Source organism: Vipera ursinii (genome assembly GCF_947247035.1).
Source record: "Vipera ursinii genome assembly, chromosome: 6".
Lineage (NCBI taxonomy): Eukaryota > Metazoa > Chordata > Lepidosauria > Squamata > Viperidae > Vipera > Vipera ursinii.
The window spans coordinates 878,103-899,930 of NC_139515.1; the positions used below are offsets into that span (position 1 = coordinate 878,103).

The window sequence follows — 21,828 nt, forward strand, 5'->3', positions numbered from 1 at the left end:
ACGCAAGCGAACGCCACCGTCCGTGTTTCCGGCTTACCGCTACACGTTCTGTTGTCCGGGTTCAAGGAATAGTGAGCGGGACACCCGCAGACAAAGCCCCCCACGGGCACTGCCAGGCAGAGGTGGGAGCAGTGCCCGTTGCTGGAGGCGCACTCATTCCAGCCCGCTTGCCGGGAGGAGTGGAAGACCAGGATGTCCATCACGTAGTCCAGGTGGTTTTGGATGATGGTCCGATTCTGCCCGCTCGTCTTGTTGGCCCGCTCGATGCTACGCCGGCTCCAGTCGGTCCAGTAGATGTAATCCTGGTACTGAGTCAGGCCGAAGGGATGCGGTAAATCGTCTGCGATGACATCACGGTCAAGGCCTGGGTGCGGAAAAGGGGAGGAAGGAAGGAAGGGAGGGAGGAAGGGAGGGAGGAAGAGAAAGAAAGAAAGAAAGAAAGAAAGAAAGAAAGAAAGAAAGAAAGAAAGAAAGAAAGAAAGAAAGAAAGAAAGAAAGAAAGAGACATATGATACCCCTCTACAGGAGACCACTGACCCTGGAAGTCCTTGACTTACAACTGGTTGTTTAGCAACTGTTTGAAGTTACAATACCCCCCACCCCACCCCACCCCCCGCAATATTATGGCTCTGGAGCTCCAACGGCTTTCCCCAGTCAGGCTTGGGCACATTCTGGGCACCTGGGATTGGCCTGAATTTATGACCATGGTTACATGACTCAATTTATGACTTTTTTTTTTAGGCTGAAAACCAGCGTTTACTTCAAAATGGCTTGTGATTAGCAGTGGGTTTGCTGGACTGCTGCAAAAAAAAGATGGTGAAATTGAGTCATTGTTTGGGTGACCCGCTTTAGGACCATCACAATTTACAACTGTAGCGGGCAGGCTCTGTTATAATCATGTCAAGGACTACATGTATGTTGCTGTGAGTGCGCTGCCTCACACACACACACACACACACTTGCTTACCCCTCACATACAAAGGAGAATATATACAGGTAGTCCTCAACTTACGGCAGTTCGCTAAGTGATGAATTAGGAACTATATTTCTCACTTAACGACTGTTGCAGCATCCCCAGAGTCATGTGATAAAAATCCGGACGCTTGGCAACTGACTCATATATATGACGGCTGCAGCGTCCCCCTGGGGTCAGGGGGTCCCCTTTTGCGACCTTCTGACAAGCAAAGTCCACGGGGAAGCCAGATTCACTTAATGACCAGGTTGATAATTTAACAACCGCAGTGATTCGCTTGACAAATGTGGTGTAAAATGGGACAAAACTCACTCAACAAATTTCTCACTTGGCAACATAAATTCTGGGCTCACTTGTGGGTCGTAAGTTGAGGACTACCTGTATATAGCTTGGGGCATTATAAAATTTGTAAAATAAAAAACAAAATGGCCTGAACTACTTCAGTTTGTCTAATAAGGGAACAATGCGTAAAGAATTCAATTGCTGGAAAATGGGTATAGGAAAAATGTTATTTTTCTAATCCTGAACAACGCAAGCCCCTTTACCTTCTTCACAGAAAAGAAGTCTTAAGATTTATTAGACTGTTTGGCTCAGGTAGGACCACCTGGTCAGTCTTGACGGTGTCTGAAAAACACCGCCTCCTCTCACCGGGGGGGGGGGGTCACCAGGAAACCCGTCCGAGGACACATTTTGGGCACTATACCGAAGCGGTTCGGGACGGCCTTCCTCTGGGATTCTTTTCTAGCTTCGAAGCCCTGAGGAGCTCCTCGCAGGCTCCCCTCCCAGTCCTAAACCTTGCTTGTCTTTCGGCCGTCATCTGAACAATGCCTGATTTGGCTAGTGCCACAGACAGACGAAGCTGAGGACGGGCGTATCTGCAGGGAGAAGGAATTTCTTAAACGGGGGGGGGGGGGGGGGGGGCAGTGGAGAAGGACGGGCTCCTTCCGAAGAATTCAGACACCGGAGAATGGGGAGGGTCTTCTTGGGGAATATCGTGGCCCCGAAGGTTTCTTTAAATTTAATTTAATGTAATTTTTGTACTGCTCCGAGTCCGCTACCTGCCTGAAAAAGGTTGGCTTAAGCTACATTTCCATTATCTGTCCGGAATCGTAACCGCGGGGGAAAAAAGTAATCCACAGCTGTGAATTACTGTCCCGTGTGCAGATGCTGAACATACGGAAGACAAACGTGGCAATACGAGAGACCTTGGAAGGCCAAAAGCATTATCCAAACCCTTAAATATCCCGGTTCATGAGGACGCTGGGGAAGAGGATTTTCAAACTTTCCCGAGCTGTCCTCTCTACAATATCACTTTCTAGGTATTGTCCCTTTTATTTCTTTCTCCTCACTTTTAATATTACTACATGAAGTGTCTATAAACTCAATTGTTACTTCAAACAGACAGTTAATGTTTGGGTAACAACGATGTATGAATTTAAACTCTGCATTATTATGCATTATTTTATTAGTACTTCTGTTTCTGTTGAAAGCACCTCACAAGCCTACATGATCCTGGCGTAATGAAGACCGTTAGTTGATGTCTACGGCCAAGCAAAACTCACCCAGCATATTTGAAGATTCGATCAAATTGGTGTCCAAGTCAGTCCAATACAACCTCCTTTTAACGTAGTCGATGGTCAGACCGTTTGCTCGTCCCACATTCGGCACTAAAGTGCTACGTTCACTGCCATCCATGGCTGCTCTGTCGATTTTGGGCTTCCCACCCCATTCGGTCCAGTACATGAACCTAAAGACACACGGAATATTCCATGTTTATTTCCTAAAGATGCACAAACAATCAGGAGTAGAAAATATCCGAGTGATAAAATTTAAAGTGATTATTCTGAGCAAGAATAAGTGTCTTTTAAAACTAAATAAAATTTCATTAAAATAAAGGTTTATTTCTTTTAAAGATAAAAATATACTAAGTACGTTTATTTAGAAGATAACACTTTAATGCTACGCTAGCTCCCTGCCTTGATGTTTGCAAAGGGGAAGGTGCAGACTGAGACCACAGTATTTTTGTTAAATAATTGCCACCCATTTTCTTTTTCATCATTTTGTCTGAAACAAATATATTGGTATTTGGTACAATATTTTTACATTCCAGACAGATAAAATTCTAAATAGCAATTTGCACCGTTGCTATGCAATCTTTACTATGGAAAGGACTTAATTTTTTTTTTTTACCATAGGGGACTTTTGTACAAGATTATCACTGTATCTGCTCATTTGTGTCAAACTTTGAATTGAATTTTAAACTAATTTGGCACAATTGCATTGGCTGGCCAATTCAGGGGACTTCTATGCAAATTTAAATAATAAAAGAGCAACGAAAAATAGCACAAGTAAATGGAATAACCCAATTTTAAAACTGAGTGCATTACTGTATCCTCAGTTTTTTTAAAATCTTTGTTTTGATTTAAAGATACATTTCTGCCCCAATTGCACAAACTATCTTACAATATCCTATAGACTTTTCAGGGCTGATTTCTCAGAGTTCACAAAACAGATTAAAAATTCAGCTTAGCTTCTGAATATGAAGAATTAAGCAAGCAGCGCACCCTTCAGCGGGATCCAGGGCCAACGCCCGAGGGCTGTCAAGATCCTTCCAGACTAGGACCTGGCGATGTTGACCATCCAACTTGGACACTTCAATACGGTTCGTCCCCGTATCTGCCCAGTAGAGATTCTTCCCTAACCAATCCACAGCCATGCCTTCCGGATAATCCAGTCCAAACTCAACCACGTGTTCCAGGGCACTTCCGTTCATGAAGGCTCTACTGATGGTCTGCAAGGAAAAAAGAGAAACGAGGGTGCACGAAAATTTAGGGGGCCATGCTACCTATCGGTATATCTGGGAAGGGGTCCACACAGACAAAGCAAGGATGCTCCTTGTCAACTAGAGCTTGATCTCTAAGAGGATCGCCCAGATTTGGGATGCCCCTTTCCCGATTTCATCTAGATCAGGGGTAGGGAACCTTGGCTCTTTGATGACTCGTGGACTTCAACTCCCAGAATTCCTGAGCCAGCCTGGCTCAGCTTGGAAACCTCTCCCTTTCCCCTCAGCGTGGCTGGCTGGGGAATTCTGGGAGTTGAAGTCCACCAGTCATCAAAGAGCCAAGGTTGCCTACCCCTGCTCTAGATGAAACCTGGAGGCTCGCTTTCAGTCTACATTTGAAAACACTTTTCAACAGAGTCAATGAGCAGGTATTCCCTCGCGGCTGGCAATCTCCATACCCTTCTTGGCCCAGTCCAGCCTTCCCTTAGCTGGCTCCTTCCAGATATCCTGGGACCACACTTCCTGGCTTCTACGGTGTCCATTAACTTAGTGAACTGCAGTTCCAATGTATCTGGGGGGGGGCGTGTGTGTGTGTGTGTGTGTGTGTGTGTGGCCATGTGCTCAGTTAGGTAAGGAGTCTTGCCCTGTAGAGCTGGGTTTTTCAACCTCAGCAGCTTTAAGCTGTGGGGAGTTCAACTCCCAAAATTCGCCAGCCATCAAAGTTACAAGTCAGCAAAGGTCAGGAAAATTCAGGAAACTTAAAAGTTGGCAATCCATGTCTAGAGGATATGGCTATTCCTGAGACCCCCAGTGTGTTGTAGCAGGGAACCCAGATGCATTTTTCTCTCTCTTCTTTGGAATGATGCCACTAACAAGAGAAGAGAAGATCTCTTAGCATCTCCAGAATTTGGACGTTACCCATTTGCTAAAAGAACCGAGACTTGGTCTGGTTACCCAACTTGATGAAATGTTCCTCAGTCAATTTTAGTAAGACACGAGAGATATGCTGACCGCATTACCTTCAGCGAGATGTCTGTCCAGTATATGCGATTGTCCGACACGTCGAAATCCAGGGCCGAGGCTTCCTTGACTCCTGTTAGCGGGATAGCGACGTTATTGTTGTTTGTCTCGAGAGAGATTCGCCTGATATCCGCCCTACGGGAGAAGAGCAGAAAGGCTTCCGGGACAATGCAGGTCTTCAGGTCCGTCAGGAGCTCCAGGCCGATGGGGCAGGCGCAGCGCAATCCTTGGGGCCGGTACAAGCAGAGGTGGCTGCAGCCCCCATTGGATTCTGCGCAAGGATTTGTGCCTAAGAAAGCAGGAACAAAACTTTTAGCGTTGCTAAATCTTCATCATTGCTCCACAGCGGTCAGGTCCAAAGAATGGAGTTCCTTCTGAGTTGTTTCTTTGTGGCCATTCACCTACAGACAGAATCTTGCCGGACTAAAGCAATTATCTGCAATAACTATAGAGACACTCTGTGAATTACTAGGCAGGATCCGTCCCTGCCCTCTTCCTGCCCACCAGACACTCCACGTCTGCCGCCTACTTAAGTGTATGAATATGTTCAAAAAATAATCTCTCTGGTTTACAGGAGAGGAGTTTGATGTTTAAGACACTCACCCATAATCTTGTGGACGTTTGTCGCCTTGAGGCCCATGAGATCCGGCAGCTGGTCAATTATGATCTCTCTTTCTGCTGTCCGCTTGTGAACCCGCTCAATACTTCGCCTTTGCCAGTCTGTCCAATAAATATAGTCCCCCAGCAGGGTGAATCCAAAGATGTGGGGCAGCTTGTCCTCCACAAGGACTCTTCTGCTGGTTCCATCTGTTTTCATGACCTACACGAGTACAAACACACACACACACACACACACACACACACGTACAAGATGGGTTTGAATTAGTAAACTCAGATTCTTGCACAATGCAATTCTTGTCAGCCAATGCAGTTCAATAAATCTCACATTGTAACTCAAAAGTTTAACAAGTGCATTTCTGCATTAATGTCTGCTAAACAGCCTCCTTTAATAACCTTTCCTTCTACAAATTCCATCACACCTAGTTGGAACATATTAGACTTTACATGAGAGGCGTCATTATGTCTTAGCTCTGCAGTCGGGAACTAGCTAACAGCAGAAACTTCACAGACTCTGCAAGATAAGCTGCGCTGCTGGTGACTAGAAAAAGGAAATATCCAGGGAATACTGAAACTCTAGATCACACATGCCAAACACAAGGCCCGGGGGCCAGATCCGGCCCGCGAAGTGGTTTCATGTGGCCCGCAAAGCCATCCTGGAAACAGTGAGGGAACGGCCCCCGCTGCCTTGGCCCTGGCCCAGAGACCCTCAGACCTGTCCCACTCCTGCCCAGGCCCCCATAGGCACCCTGGATGCCAACGATGTAGAGCTGGCCACGCCCACCCAGTAGGCCACACCCACTCTAGCCACACCCACCCAGTAGGCCACGCCCACCCTGGCCACGCCCACCCGGCCCCCTGAGGGCAACCGCAATGCTGATGCGGCCCTCAATGAAATTGAGTTTGACACCCCTGCTCTAGATGTAAGACCGACTCGGGATCTCACTCCTAGGCTCGTCCAGCCTTCAAGGTGGGAGGTACTTTTCCCACATTCATTCAGACGTTCTTTCTTCACTGAGCAGCGTTGCTTACCGCGGGGGTCTGCAACCTTGAGAACTTTTAAGACTTGTGGACCTCAGCTCCCAGAATCCCTCAGCCAACTATGCTGGCTGAGGAATTCTGGGAGCTGAAGTCCACAAGTCTTAAAAGCTGTCAAGGTTGCAGCTCACCGGCTTACTCTCTTGCCTGCTACAGCTACATCTTCCTTATCGCTTCAGAGATGAAGCAGAATTAGCTAATAGAATAGCTTCGAGGTTATTTGCCTTGTGAGGATCTGGGTTTATCATTTCCCATAACTGGGAATTGAGCCCAAACCTATGATTAATGCAAAGCTTCTTTTCGTATCATATCTGCCCATTTAAAAATGAATTGGGACATACAGTATGTCCAGGGGAGGTCTGGAGAACTGAAGATGCTTCTGCGAAAGTGGAGCTGAGGGCCAGGACAAAAAACAATTGACTGGCGAGTAGACCGATTCTGCGGAGCCTCCCTGGATAAAGGGAAGGGAAGGAGATGGCCCACATGTGCTTCAGGTGACTGCTCCTCAGAAGGAAGCTGCAGGCCAGCCATTTTCTACTTGTTTTGGTACTGGGAGACGAAGGCAGCCATCTTGCTCACACCTCCTCACGGAGGAGCCTTTTAAAAGACACTAAATTCACAAAACTCACTTTCTAATCACTTTTGGAAATTTATTTATTTATTTATTTATTTATTTATTTATTTATTTATTTATTTATTTATTTATTATTTAAATTTGTATACCGCCCTTCTCCCAAAGGACTCAGGGCGGTGAACAGGGCATATATAAATAGAAAATACAAAAATTAAAAGAGAATTAAACAATTGCCCAATAAAAAACAGTAACAGTAACAACAATTGCCCATTAACCTTCTTGGAGACCTTCAGAGGAAAGGTTTAACAACCGAAAGAATTTGAAACATACAGGAAAAAAGCTAAATAAGATTTTGATCTAAATAAGGGCAAATCATAAGATAAATTTGGGATACTGATTCTTAACTGTAAGTTTTTGGAATTAACTATAAAAAATAAATAGGAAACAGACCTGTTTTGGCTATGCTGGCTATTGTCAAGTCATAACAAAGATAAATTACTTTATCGATTTCAGAATCTGGATTATCTAATGACATCAGAAACATCAACCACCGGTTAACCACTGGTGGTGCAGTGGCTGGAATGCAGTACTGCAGGCTAACTCTGCCTGCAGTCTGGAGTTCAATTCCGAAGGGACTGAAGGTCGTGTCAGCCTTCTGTCTTTCTGAAGTTGGTAAAAGGAAGACCCAGATTGTTGGGGGGCAATACGCTACCGTTATAAACGGCCAGGAAGTGCTGTGAAACATTATGGAGCGGTATGGAAGACCGCTATTGCTGCTGTTATGAAAGGAGATCTTTTAGGGATGAGGCCAGAAATCAGTAGCTACAGGATCAACAGTGTTAGCAATACTGACAAGACTATGAGCAAAAGAAAGGACTGAAAGCAGAAATTACAGGCCAAGAGGATGTTTTGGAAAAGGCCACTTTACTGGACGTACAAAAGAAACTGTCTGAAGTTTTAAAAATGGAAAGAGAAATACAATCCAAGAGAATGACCTGGACATGTTTTCTTATTGGACCTACAAAAGACTGGGTTAAAACCTTCAAAAAAAACCCCTGTACAACGGGATAAAGAAACCTGTTCCCAGGTACAAGAGCCACTGCCCCCAAGAAGAGTGTGGGGTAGCAGCTGCTGGAAAGGTGATCCCCAAAGGCAGGTTTGGACTTCCGCCAGGGCAGAACAGCTCCTCTGTTCTGTGCTTTTATAAGCGCCGTTCCTTTCTGAACTTCTGGACTGGGCCAGGGAGAAAGAGGTGATAATAATAATAATAATAATACCCGGGAGACTCGGTGGGACGCTGCTGCCGAAAAAGGACGGGGGTGGCTGGGCTTCCTTCCTTTCGGAGAGCCATCGAACCAAGTGTTCTGTTCCAGCCTACGACCGGCCCTGTTTGAATGTTAGGGACAACCCCTTTTTATAGTCAACAGGCTGGAAAAAACCCAACCAAATTTATTTACAGAGTTCAAACAAGAGTTAAACCAAAAGTTCAAACAAGAGTTAAACAGGAATAACAGACCAGGACTCTAGCAGAAGATCTTCAAACGGTTGCCTTCAGCAACCAGCACCTCCCACACCTTCCCCTTTTATCAGCAGTCCCAAGGCGTGGCTTCTCATTGCCTTCTCCTCCTCTCACCGAGGTGCCTCACTGCCTTTCTCTGTTCTGCTCTGCTGAATTGCCTCCTGCTCCTAGCATCCCTGAATAGATCCAGCTGTGAATCATCTTCGTCCAATACCTCGTGCTCACATGGCTAAGTCTGATGAGGAACATGACAGGAGGGGCCAGGGTGAGAGTCCTGCAGTCCATCAGAGCCTCCCTCTGACACCAAAGGCTCTCCAACGCCCCCCTCCTCCTCCTCTTCAGAATCATCAGACTCAGCTGCCGGTATCACATGCTGACGCTGAATCACAACACCAAGGATGCCGAGGTGACGGGGACGGTGCACCTTCCAAGCAGATCCTCCTGATCCTCCATCCCAGCTCGGTGGCTTCTTCAGTCATTTATCACCCACAGTTTCCTCTTGGATGGAAGTGCAGACCTGCTACATTTTATAGAGGCTGGCTGAGAAGGGAGCAGGAAATCCTTTTCTCTATGGCCGTCGGCTGAAGCCCCCACCTTCCCCTTGCTTGAGCGTTGGAGTGACCGGAAAGGCAAGGGGGGCGTCCCCTAATAAAACACACTCTCTCCTCAGGTCACCCTCATGTAACCATCCTAGATACAACACAGCACCTGAACCGCAATCCTACGATGGAGGGAATTTAACTTCAAGAATGGATGTTAAGCCACTTTTCTAAATCTGTCATAATTTCAAACAACTGTTAAACAAATGGTTGTAAGTTGAGTACTACATATAGCTTCCATATAGCTTCCATATTGTTTAAATATAGTAATTACTGTACATAAGTTGCACGTACGTTATTTATTATATACAAGCTATGTACACACAACAGGGAGCAGTCCCCAACTTCCTCACGCGAATGATGTAACCTAGTTGAGTAATAAAGCATCTGTAAGGGATCAACCAGGCTCGGAGAGCGTTGAGGACTCCGCGGTTCAATCCCAAGCTACAGATACTCTTTTCTATTGGATTCTCTGACTGCACGCAGAATATGCTGTACTTCTTAAAATGTACATATATTGGTTTTATAGCCATATTCCTTATTTAAATATACAAGAGTGTCTGCGGGAGATAAAAGTAGTCTTACTATCCTACTATATGCAGAGGGGAAGATGTCCCGTAGGAATGTCCCTACAAGCAGACCTGTTCTGCCATCTTGAACGGCTTCCATCTTTAGTTACTGTAAAAGGACCCGTCTCTCACCTAGAAAGCATCAATCCCAAAGGAAGAGGAGACGATGAGAAGGAAATGCCAGTATTTCAAGACCACGGCCAAGAAAGTGGCACGTTTGCAGGCTACTTCATCCAAGTAACTCTGGAGAAGACCAGAAGTGATGATCAAGCTGTTCCACCCATTCAAGATGACCGAGTACCTATCACAGCAAGTCCTTCAGGTACAAAGACACCCCCCCCTTTTTTTTCAGTTTAAACAAAGTCAATTCACAAGTAGGGAATGTTGATTTACGAACAGAAAAAACGAGACGAGGCTACGGCTACGAGTAACAGCTGCTCTTGTTCTTTTCCTGACTCTTGAGACTGTGTTTCATATTCCTTAAATAGAGGTGCCGTCTAGCAAAATTCCTGGCTCCTCACAAGAGTATTTGAGAAGGAGAGAAAACGAGGCAGCAGAGGAACACGACAATGCTACGTTGTCGATCGCTTTAGAAGGCGAGGCTGCTTCTCAGAGGAGAGGAATCAAAAGGCCTCTAGGGAAGAAGCTGCTCTAAATTTCAGCCTTTAACCTTTGGGGCTGGTTTTAAACCACAGTGTGGATGGATTTCACAGTGCAAGACGACTCTTAACTACAAGGATAAAAACAACAACAGAAAACATATGTGGCTTCCCACATCACACGCCAGGGACCGAGCTCCAGGCGCACAGATGTCCTGCTTCAGAAGATACCAGCGAGCAAGTACGCCAATGTAGATTTGCAGGGCAACGGATGCACTACGGCTCCGAACTCCTCTCGAAGGCCTGGATCGCTTTAAAAAAGCCAATACAAAAAACCTGCCAGTCTGTCTTTCCCGCCCCCCCCCCCCCTTTTTTCGGCTGCTTCGGAATGACTTTATTGAAATTACTCCCACACCTTCTCCTACACGGTCCAGCTCCATAAAACATTAACAGGGACTGAGGAGGAATCCCAGGGACCAAGGAACCTTGCAAGGGGTCAGAGAAGTCCTTATGGCAGCCAAGACCCCAAACCTGCCCTTTTTTATGGCCGGGTTGCCATTGTGACTTGGTGGAGCAGTGGGCTAATGCCTCCTTAAGTAACACCAGCTGCCTGCAATTAGTGCAGGTTCGAGTCCCACCAGGCTCAAGGTTGACTCAGCCTTCCAGCCTTCCCAGGTAGGTAAAATGAGGACCCAGATTGTTAGGGGGGCAATTAAGCTGACTTTGTAATAATGCCGCTTGGGGTGTGTGTGAAAGCCCTAATAAGCAGGCATATACATAGAATGAAGGCTACTGCTAAGCTTGTAAGCCGCCCTGAGTCTTTGGAGAAGGGCGGGATATAAATGGAATTAAAATTAAATTAAAATTAAAATTTAAACCCACCTCGACCTCTACAGATGAACCTGCAGCACAACTGACACTTCCGCTTATTTATTGGCTTCCTTATTTGAGTTACCTACTGCCCAGGTGACTTTGGGCGGCTTACAACCAAAAACCATCTTATTAAGAGAAAATACCACAAACCAGAACAGCAAAGTACAAAAATGGAACAAAATGGAAAGATAACTTCCTTCTTCCTCCAATATTCAATAAGTTTAGCTTTAAGGATAAAGCGACGCAGAGAAAAACAACTAAAAGAAGGAAAAACTAGCAGGATGTGGCCGATATCCACTGTACCGCACGGAGTTTTAGACATGCTACGTACAAAGAGTGGGGACATGCGCTGTTTTGGACGCAAAATGAGCTTTTCTCTTATTCTGGAAGCACTACAAGCTTGAAGCAGAGTTCCAACCTTCTTCCCAAATGATCAAAGCAGCCTTTCTCAAGTTCAGAATGGTAGTAGTGCCTCACATGAATTCAAAGCCTCAAGATCTCCACACTCGACACCACTGTCTGTCCAGTGTACAGAAGCTCAAGGGAAGTTGTTGGTGCAACTATTCCTTATCTCTCTGGAAATGAATTTGATTTCTTTCTACCTCATCTGGAGAGCCCAAGAAAGGGAATAATTCTTCTCCCCAGACTGATCGTTCCCTCAATTAAGTAAAAAACTCCATTAAAAAGTCCCATTGTTCTGAGGCAGAACACTCAGCTCTTGAATTAAGGAGATCTTTCCTTCTCTTGATTGTGGGAAATTCATTTACACGTAGAAAAGAGATCTGAATCTGGAATTGGGATCTGAACTGCAAAGTGAGCTACTCTTGCAGAGTTGCGGAAGTTGTGTGGAGCCGGGACCGTATCCGATCCGTGTTTTTGAACTGGGCACGTAACAGGCCAGAGGGCTGAAGGACTTATCTGTGTGCCAAGGGGAAAGTGCCAGAAAGGTCCAACAGAATAGGAAGTTCTCGAAAAATGGAGGGACTAAAAAGATGGAATCTCCGCAAGACACCCGAGGATTTGCCACACAAAAGAGGTTGAGCAAAAATTCATATTCCACGTACAGCTGTTCCAAAGGGAAGAACATTTCAAACGATATTATGATTAACACTTTACTCTGTTCTACTTCAGCTAGCGAATGGAGTGATAGCAGCTACTCAAGATTTGCAGAGCTTTCCACTCTTACGTTTTTTAAAAGAAAATCCATGGAGAATCTCTCTTCTTTAATTAGCAATGATCGGTTATTATGAAATGCTGAATTCCTGACCAAAGAATCAGAAAGGAAATTAATTACAGAGCTTTTTGGCCCAGGCACACCCCATCACAAACAAGGTTTCCCTCTGTAACCAACGTTCAGCCAGGATCGCCATCATCCTTACTTGCGATCGCTATGTGATCCTTCTTTCAGAAATATCGGCACGAATGGATCGCAGAAATTGCTTTAAGTTAGACATTCTGCCTCTGTGCCTTTTTTTAAAGCTTTGAGGAGAGCCCCCCCCCAGAAGTTTGGTTGCTAAGTTGTATACTGTGAGCGTTAAGTTTGCCTTTTACCCATAATAGATGGAATTATTTTTGGATCCATTTTCCCCATTCCAAGATGATATTTTAAAGACCTATACAATTTTAATATTTAGCAATTGTCACAGGCATTACTACTTTTAAGTAAATCTTACTAGACTGACCAGAGAGAGCAAATGGACATTTAGGGCATGAGCATTATATTCTGCCTGGAAACAGACTTTTAAATGTTTTTAGAAAGGGCTGTGTGGAATTAGGGCCTCAGGCACACACGCCGCCGTATCAAAATTCATTAGGATGTGTTGGAATGGTCCGACCGGCATAGAATTACAGTAAGCGGCAGGTTGGGGAGATCCATTTCGTCTGCATTCTTCCCTCATTGCACAAATCCTGGCACCTGGTCAATTTCTCCAGCCTCCCTTCTCCTTTAGAAAGTGGCGCAAAGTGGAAGGAGGAACCCAACAGCAAGTCTAAAGCATCACAGAGCCGCCTCGGAGAGAAGAAACAAATCACGAGGGTTAGGATAATGTTTTTCCCCAAAAAATCCCGTGCAGGAAAGGAATGAAGTACACTTCCCAAAAAGCACATCTGGAGCCTTCTCCTGCTTTGGACTCTTAAGAGCTGGAGGAGGAGGAGGAGGAGGAGGAGGTTTATATTCCATACCGTGAAAGTTGATCAAACAATGGTTCATGTTTTGGAGGAGGGAGGGGGCTGCTCCAAAGCTCACCGCAGGGGTGTGGGTTGGGGTGGCTTTTAACCTTCACAGAGTAAGAAAGAACGAGATCAAAATGGGAAAACTCGCAGAGACCCAGCCGCAAGGACTGCAGACTGTTGAAAAGGGCTGCCAGGCAAGACCCAGTAAGTCCGCATCAGTGCCGGATGCTTTGAACCGAATCCTCATTTTAAGACCGGGTCGCGTTGGTGATTTCATGCCCCGTCCAATTTCATCTCCAGGCAGAAGATAAAACATGTAATCCCAGCCGAGCAAAGCAGATCATGCATTTTTTAACCTCCCTCCTGGCATGACAGGGGAAAGTAAGGGAGCCAGCGAGGAATTGTCCCCGTCAGACGTTTATAGGTGGAGAAAATGGACTGAGATAAAGCAGGAAGCCGCAGCAGAACTCCTCCTCCTCCTCCTCCGCCCCGCTCAGCTGCAGGCTGCCAGATAAATGGGGAACAAAAGTTTCCTGCTGAGACCCCTGCCAATAGCCATTAGTCCCTGCAGAGGCTTTACTATCATCATCATCATCCTCCGGGAGCCGTGTGAATCAGCAAGTTTGAAAAAGGAAAACACATCAGCATGTAGAAGAGGGGGGCCGGGGGGGGAGAGAGGGGGAATCTCAAGATACAATATTGGGTTTTGCAAGAGACTTGGATTTTTTTTCCTGGTTAATTCTACAAAACTGCCACCCGAGAAGGGCTGCTTGAGAAAAACAAAAAATGGATGCGCAGACGCCTTTTAAACTGGAAGCCTTAAGAGTTGGTGTCATTTTATACACTGCAAAATGTTCGTGTCTTTGTTCTACAAGAAGTCCTCGGCTTACAACAGCTTGTTTAGTGGCCCTCCGAAGTGACAGCGGCACTGAAAGAAGTGGCTTACGACCGTTTTCCACGCTTACAACCGTCACAGGTGGCGATTAGATCACCCCGGGAGGTCATCTCACATTGTAAACTGTAAAGATGTAAACTGCCACAGTTTATTCGTCGCTGACCCTGCCATTCATTTCTCGTCAAGAACGTGAACTGAGCTGCCGACCCAAACAGCCCATCTCAAGGACGTACTTTGGATTTTGGACCAAGGAAGAGAGATGAAAATAACAAACCTCAATTTTGTCCGTTTTGGCATCTCCCCAGTATATCGTTTTTTCCATATAGTCCAGCGCCAAACCGTTCGGCCAGCCGAGTGAGGTATTTACCAGGACGACTCGGTCAGAACCATCCAAGGCGGCCCTCTCGATCTTTGGGATCTCTCCCCAGTCGGTCCAGTACATGTAGCTAAAAGGAAAAGGGTAAGATGGAATAAAACGCCGGCTGCAAAAAACGCCCAGTATTGACTAGAGACTAAACTCTGCTAACTTTGGCACTGTGGCCTGTACTTTCTTTAATTGACGTTATTTTTACTTAAACGTATCTGCAAAATTGTCTGGTTGAACTCCCACGACCATCTCCTGTAGAATTCTCACAAATAGCACTTCATGAGCGTGGAATATATCCAGCATTTTTTTTCCCCTTTTGTTCAATCCCGAGTGATTCTCAGAAACGGCCTGGACAAGTCTCTGCGCTTTTCTTGGCAAGGTATTTCAGAAGTGGTCTGCCATTGCCTCCTTCCTAGGGCTGAGGGAAAGTGGCTGGCCCCAGGTCAGCTGGCTGGTCTCGTGCCCAAGGCGGGACTAGAACTCACAGTCTCCTGGTTCCTAGCCAGATGCCTTCACCACTACGCCAAGCTAGGTCTTGTCCAACATTAGATCAGCCTATTTGCTGAAGGGGGGGGGGGGAAATTCCCAAAGATCGTCATTCTTTCTCCCTTTTCCTAAAAGTGTCAGGGTGATTAGAAAGGCATCATAAAAGGAAATGTTATCCATGATATGTTCAAGTTGCAGAGTTAAAATGTTTTTCAGCCTATTACCCAAGGGCTTAAAAAAAAAGAGTAATGCAAATGGAAAGCAACTTAAAACTGCCTCAGTTCGTTATTTTAAGAAAGAGGGGAAACATCAGCATTAAAAGAGGTTCACAGTTATCTCACAACAGGCAACTCAGAAAATGTGTAAGCGACAATGCTGACTATCAAGCAGATGGACTGCATTTTATTTTTATTTTTTACTTTGTTACCGTTTCAACCAATCGAGCGCAGCCCAGGAAATCCTTGTAGAAATTTCAGCTGCTTTTACACACGGGGCCTTATGTCCCAAGCTAATTTTCAGTTTAGCATCCAAATTTCTCATTATACTTTCATGTTGTAAATCAAATCTCGTCTTGGAGGAAGAGAGCAGATGAACAGGCTCTTTGGAATCATGGGCTATTCTAAAACAAGCTAAAAAGCTCCTATTGGTCCCAAATAATCCTCATTTAAGCACTCTAAAATGGAGATCACCAGGAATTATTTACGCCCAGTAAAGGGAGATTCCTATTTCTGAATCAGGGAAAGCATCTTGAAATGAACCGTAGATTTGACTGCGAGTATATGGTAGTTCCTAATTTTTTAAAACCTTTATAATAAAAAAATATGTTCCTTACCCAATCATAGGATCCAAAACTATGGCTCTCGGCTCTTCCAGGTCTTCCGAGATCAAGATCTTCCTCATAGTCCCATTCAGTCTCGTGACTTCGATGCGGTCCGTCCCCGTATCTGTCCAGTAAAGATTTCGGGCCACCCAATCCACAGCAATGCCATCGGGGTGTGCAATTTGTGCCTGTACAACAAACTGGCTAGCTGACCCATCCAGGAGCGAACGCCTGATGGCTCTCACTTCATCATCTGTCCAATAAATATACCCTTCCACGGGGTCATAGTCAATAGCGATGGCGTGCCGAATGTCTTCCAACTCCAGCACAATATCCGTGAAATCCGGCGTGTCCAAGGAGATCCGCCTCAGATCCGTCCTTCGGGCCAGCAGTAGCAACTCTGTGGCTCCTGCATAGAGGAAACCCAGCTAATTAAAATTAAAATCACTTCTCTGTTCACCCGCCTCTTTGTTGAAAACCTACAGGAATTTCATGGTATTTAGATCTCTGTGACATCACGCGCGACCGAGGACTGGCCTACCATCAGTCAACGAGTCCAGGGCTGCCGGGCAGTGGGGAAACGTTAGGAAAGGAAGGAATGAAGCCATTAATCTTTGCGAGCTGGGTCTGCTGGGAGAAGCAGCTCTCAGCATTTCCTGCGAATGAAGGCAAATTGAACTGCTGGCCAAGCGGGGACAAAGGTGGCCAGGAAACGACTGAGGCCTGGGAAGCGGGCTCCTTGTCCGTCAACAGAGAGCTGATTTATCTATCACCAGCCTATCAGGTACTTAGGAGCCGAGGATGTGGCAGCGCAAGGAAACGAGAGCCAATAGTCAGCCATCAACACACCAATCAATCCACAGGAAGCCACACCTAGCCACATAAATACCGCACTACGCAGGGAATAGCCAACGGACACATTCCAGTAGAGAGAAGTTCGCCGAGGATGATGGGCTCCGGCAGGAGTCCAAAAGCTCAAACAACTGAGCCCCCGGTCCAGGTGGCCGACCTATATTGGACCCTTCCTCCTTCCGGCCACCTCAACTCTCTGGCCTTAACAGCTCCACCGAGGAGCCGATGGCTTGGACCAGCTTCTCAGCGGAAGGGACGCCTGGCAGATGCTCCAGCTGAGCCCGCTCTCAAGCTGACCCACCAGCCTGCCTGTCGGAGCAGAGGCCGGGGGTCTCACCGCTAAGGCCCTGGGCTGCCAGCAGTCCGAAGCGACCCTCCCAGGAGGAAGGAAGCAGCCGTCCTGCAGTCCTCCTCAGAACAACTGACGGCCTGTTGTGGAACATCAGCAACTCCTAAGCAAGCGCAGTCGCTGGGGAGGGGGAGCTCCCCCTCGGCTTCCTCCTCCCAGATGCACCATCGGGAGTTTGTGCTCCTCCCTGCAGTGATCCCCATCAAGGCAGGCAATAAATCTGTCTGAACAGCAGCACGGGGAATTCACAGATGCGCGCACACACACCCCTTCCGTTCGCATCAGCTTTCAACTGAAAATGTCGGCCGTCCCTAACTCAGGCAACGTGAGAGAAAGGAAGACCCCGCCGTTCCCTTTTTTAGGAATTAAGAGTTGCTTTCATGCCTTGGTGGCGCAGTGGGCTAATGCCTCCTTAAGTAACACCAGCTGCCTGCAATTAGTGCAGGTTCGAGTCCCACCAGGCTCAAGGTTGGCTCAGCCTTCCATCCTTCCCAGGTAGGTAAAATGAGGACCCAGATTGTTGGGGGCAATTAAGCTGACTTTGTAATAATGCCGCTTGGGTGTGTGTGTGTGTGAAAGCCCTAATAAGCAGGCATATACATAGAATGAAGGCTACTGCTAAGCTTGTAAGCCGCCCTGAGTCTTCGGAGAAGGGCGGGATATAAATGGGATTTAAAAAAAAAAAATCTTCACTGCCGTAAAACGCACGAGCAAAACGGAACCCGCAGGGCAAAACCGACACCGCCTGGGGTTTGGGGCTTGCAAACCAGGCCTTTTTCTCCCTGGTCGTGGACCGTAGTTCCCTTTCATCTGTCCCCATCAGCACACCAGGGCTGCAGAGAGAAACCTTTCGTTTTAGAAGCTGTGGGAGAAAATAAGAGAGAGGCAAAAAGTGTCGGCTGATTACGGTGCCCTTGTTGCATCCTGTAATGTATGGTTTTCTGGGACTGCGTAGCTTCTGAGCGAGGCCAGGAAAGCACGCCCGGCTTCTTCAGAGGGATGCCAGGAGGCTTCCACCCGCTTCCACGGACCTTCTCTGCTTCTTCCTGTTGGGATTTGCCCCGCTGCAATCGCCCAGAATCCGCCTTCTTCAAGCTCAAAACCATACTGTGACCCTCTTCTGAACAGCAGGAGGATTCGGCCACTACTTACTACAGTGTGTGAACAAGACAATTTCAGAACTACTTGGAAATGCAGGATAAACTGAAGATGAAGAAGGCACTTTGGGTAAGCTTCCCTGTCACTGTGCTGCAAGGGCTTCAGAAACTCAGAATTTCACCGCCAGAGGAAAGTGGGCCAACCTGTTGAATGGAGAAGACAACCCTACACGTCTTTCTGAGGGTCTCTGGAATGACAGGTAGTCTTTGGACTTACAACCATTCATTCGGTGACCATTCACAGTTACGGCGGCACTGGAAAAAGTAACGTATGGCCACTTTTCTCATTGACCTATCTGCAGCACCCCGAGGGTCACGCGATCGGAATCCGGACACTTGGCGAACGGTTCATATTTATGACGGCTGCAGCGCCCCGGGGTCACGTGATCCCCTTTCGCCACCTTCCGACAAGCAAAATCAACGGGGAAGCCAGATTCACTTAGCAACCGGGTCACCTGTTTAACAACTGCGTCGACTGGCTTAGCAAGGGTGGCAGGAAAAGTCGTAAAATGGGGCAAAACTCCCTTGACCACTGGCTTGCTTAGCAACAGAAATTCAGGGCTCAATGGTGGTCATAAGTCCAAGACTGCCCGTGCTCCCATTTATTCTAGCAAAGGAGGAAATCACAATACAGATTATGCCAAAGACGCGCACGTCGTTCTGGCTGCTCTTTCCCAAGCCAAATTGACTCGTTCTTCAGTCAAGATTGTGTCGTGCTGAGGGGGGGAAAAAGCCACAGCCACACAGGAATGGCACGACCAACGTCAGAGAGCGCTTTACACACCACAGATATCTCTAAGGCAACTCTGGGAGCCACCAAGAGATCATCTTACCAGCAGCCTGTGTTTTTTTTTTAATTTCCCGTCTCTCTCAGCCCCGGCTGCCTCTTGCTCACCCCAGGGTTATTTTTGCACTAAATAGTAGCAAACAGAGGAGCTTCTCGTCCTATCCCTGCTTAAAGGTCGCTTTGAAAGTAGGCAGCCACAGAATTTAAGTGGCCTGACGGTGCCACCAGCCCTAAAATATCACTTGCCACAGATTTAATTGTATGCCATTTCCTAAAAGGTTTTCCCTAAAGGTTTTCGGGATTGCTGGAAACAGGAAGCAAAGGGCAACTGGGCCTCCAAGGAGTGAATTAAAGATAAGAGACTTACAAAAAAAGACTTCTCCCTGCTCAGGCTCCCCGAAAAATCAGTCGTCATGGAAACTACTCTAGCCAGGCCAGCCAGATTTCTTCACCTTTGCTGCGCTGCTCCATCAGGGCCAAGCGGTATAAATGCTATCCATCCCAGAGAGTATTGGCTGGCTTTCAAACTTCTTCTGAATGCTGCACTCCCAACACGTTGCAGGAAAGAAGCCGGAGTGCCAAGGGAGCCTGGGTGGTTTGCATTACGGTCTAAAAAAGGGGGATGTTCAGTCCCTCGCAGAAAATTAATATTTGTTCCAAGGAATTTATCGCTAATACATCTTCGCCTTCATTTTTCACTCAGTTTAGGGGGGGAAAAAGATTTTGGTACAATTACAGCAACGAAGGAGTTGACGGATAGCAGACGTGCATTGCTTCTCCCCCCCCCCCCCCCGGCCAGGAAGAAGTTGAAATTCAGCACTGCGCAGCTGAGGCTTACTTTCTCCAATTTCCTCTCTCTTTTTGCTTTAAACCATCTAAAAATGAGGTTTATTAACTTGATTGGGAAAAGCCGGATGAATCAGTTCCTCAAAAGTTGCATTCCGCAGGCAGACCAAACGCCTTTTCCAGATTCTGCTTAATCAAACTTATAAAAGAGAGGGTTTTCTCTTTTTTTTCTTTCCTTTTTTTTCTTTTTTTTACTAATTCTGGCTACCTCATCACCTACGGTCATTCCCGATCAGGGAAAATTCCCACAGGCATTCACACACCTAATAGGAGCCAATCTGGTTTGGGTCCTCAGCCTTGGCAACTGTAAGGCTTTGTGGACTTCAAATCCCAGAATTCCTCATTTCTAGTCCTGCTTTAGTCATGAAAGCCCACTAGGTGACCTTGGGCTAGTCACTCTCTCTCAGCCCAACCCACCTCACAAGGTTGTTGTTGTTGTGGGGAAAATAGGGAGAGAAAGGTGCATTAGGTGCGTTTGCTATCTTAAGATTGTTTCCCCCCCCCCACCCGTTTTTATAAAAGAAACAATAAAGGTGGGATATAAATGCATTAAATAAATACTAAATCTTCCAGCTGGAATACTTGGTGGCATGTGTATGGTGATGCATACGTTCACAACCATCACCTTAAGATTTCTGACACACACACCCCGTCCCCTTAGTGCTTAGGCCCAGCTGAAACTTACCCTCTTTGCAAGTCTTCTTATTCTCCAGGAGTTTCACACCTGTGGGACAGGCACACCGATAAAAGGGCTTGATGGGGGACATCAGACATAGATGGGAACAGCCACCGTTATTATTCCTGCAGGGGTTTGGAGCTGTCAAAAACAAAGCACAGAACAGTCTCCATTAGCAGTAAACCTGCCAGGCCAAGAGGGGGAAAGTGTGAAAGACAGAATGAACGTGTGTGTCCAACACGCTCCGAAGCAGCTCAAGGCAGACCACATCCCACGTAGTATATGAACTGCAGGGGTGGGTATTTACGAACAGTGGAATTGTACATGGAAAACGTATTGGACAGCCCTATTTAAACAGTGTAGAACAGTGTAGTCCAGGGGTCTGCAACCTTGACAACTTTTAAGACTTGTGGACCTCAGCTCCCAGGATTCCTCAGCCAGCTTTGTCATGGTTGAGGACCCCATGACGTAATCCAGGGAAAAATTTGCTCCCTCTGGCTTTCTATAATTATAGGCTGGAGCAGAGAGAGAAGATGCCTTCAGAAAGAGAGAGAAAAAAAGTTCTTTCAGGAAGGACTCAACAGTCAGTAGCGCTCCTTGGAAAGAGAGAACCTCTTGTGCATTTGTGGACAGGCCAGAGGTAAACTTTTTAAGTCCTACCTACAATTTTCAAATATTCCAACAAGCAGGGAGAGATTTATAGGGTCCTACTTCTTTACAGGCTGCTTAAAAAACCCTCTTCTCTGCCTCAATTTCAATACAGGGGGCCCTCGGCTTATCGTCACAACTGGGACCAGTATTTCTGTTGCTAAGCAAGGTGGTTTAGGAAATCGTGCCTGGCTTTACAAGCTTTTTTTGTTTTTGTTTTGCCACAGCTGTGAACCAAATCACTGCAGTGGTTTGGTGAATTAAGACCATTAAGCAAATCTGACTTTGCCCACCGACTTGCCAGAGGATGCCCAGAGTCGTTTGCTAGGAGATGCGCAGCAAACAAATTCAATCCATCAATCAATCAAATAAAGTGGCAAAAGGTGATCACGTGACCCCAGGATACCGCAACCGTCATAAATACATGCTGGTTGCTAAGCGCCTGAACTGCGATTGCGCGACTGTGCTGCGACAGTCCTAATTGCAAGGATGCATTGCAGGTCACTTTGCATCAGCTATCTTGTAACTTAAATGGTCACTAAATCAATGGTTGTAAATTGAGCACACAATATTTAAGCCTTTCAATGCATCATTTTAAAAGTGATTATA

General features: G+C 46.5%; 1 protein-coding gene across 1 annotated transcript in view; it reads right to left on the reverse strand.

The window, feature by feature from the left end:
- The window catches only part of LRP6 (LDL receptor related protein 6), a 63,338-nt gene that overhangs the window by 17,635 nt on the left and 23,875 nt on the right, over window positions 1-21,828 (reverse strand). The window contains exons 5-12 of the mRNA XM_083365831.1: window positions 20,581-20,712; window positions 15,917-16,313; window positions 14,506-14,677; window positions 5,379-5,595; window positions 4,775-5,064; window positions 3,538-3,764; window positions 2,536-2,720; window positions 38-364 (exon numbers count right to left, since the gene is read on the reverse strand). Of these exons, the coding sequence (XP_083221957.1) occupies window positions 38-364; window positions 2,536-2,720; window positions 3,538-3,764; window positions 4,775-5,064; window positions 5,379-5,595; window positions 14,506-14,677; window positions 15,917-16,313; window positions 20,581-20,712 (1,947 nt within the window). The remainder of the gene's footprint in view (window positions 1-37; window positions 365-2,535; window positions 2,721-3,537; window positions 3,765-4,774; window positions 5,065-5,378; window positions 5,596-14,505; window positions 14,678-15,916; window positions 16,314-20,580; window positions 20,713-21,828) is intronic.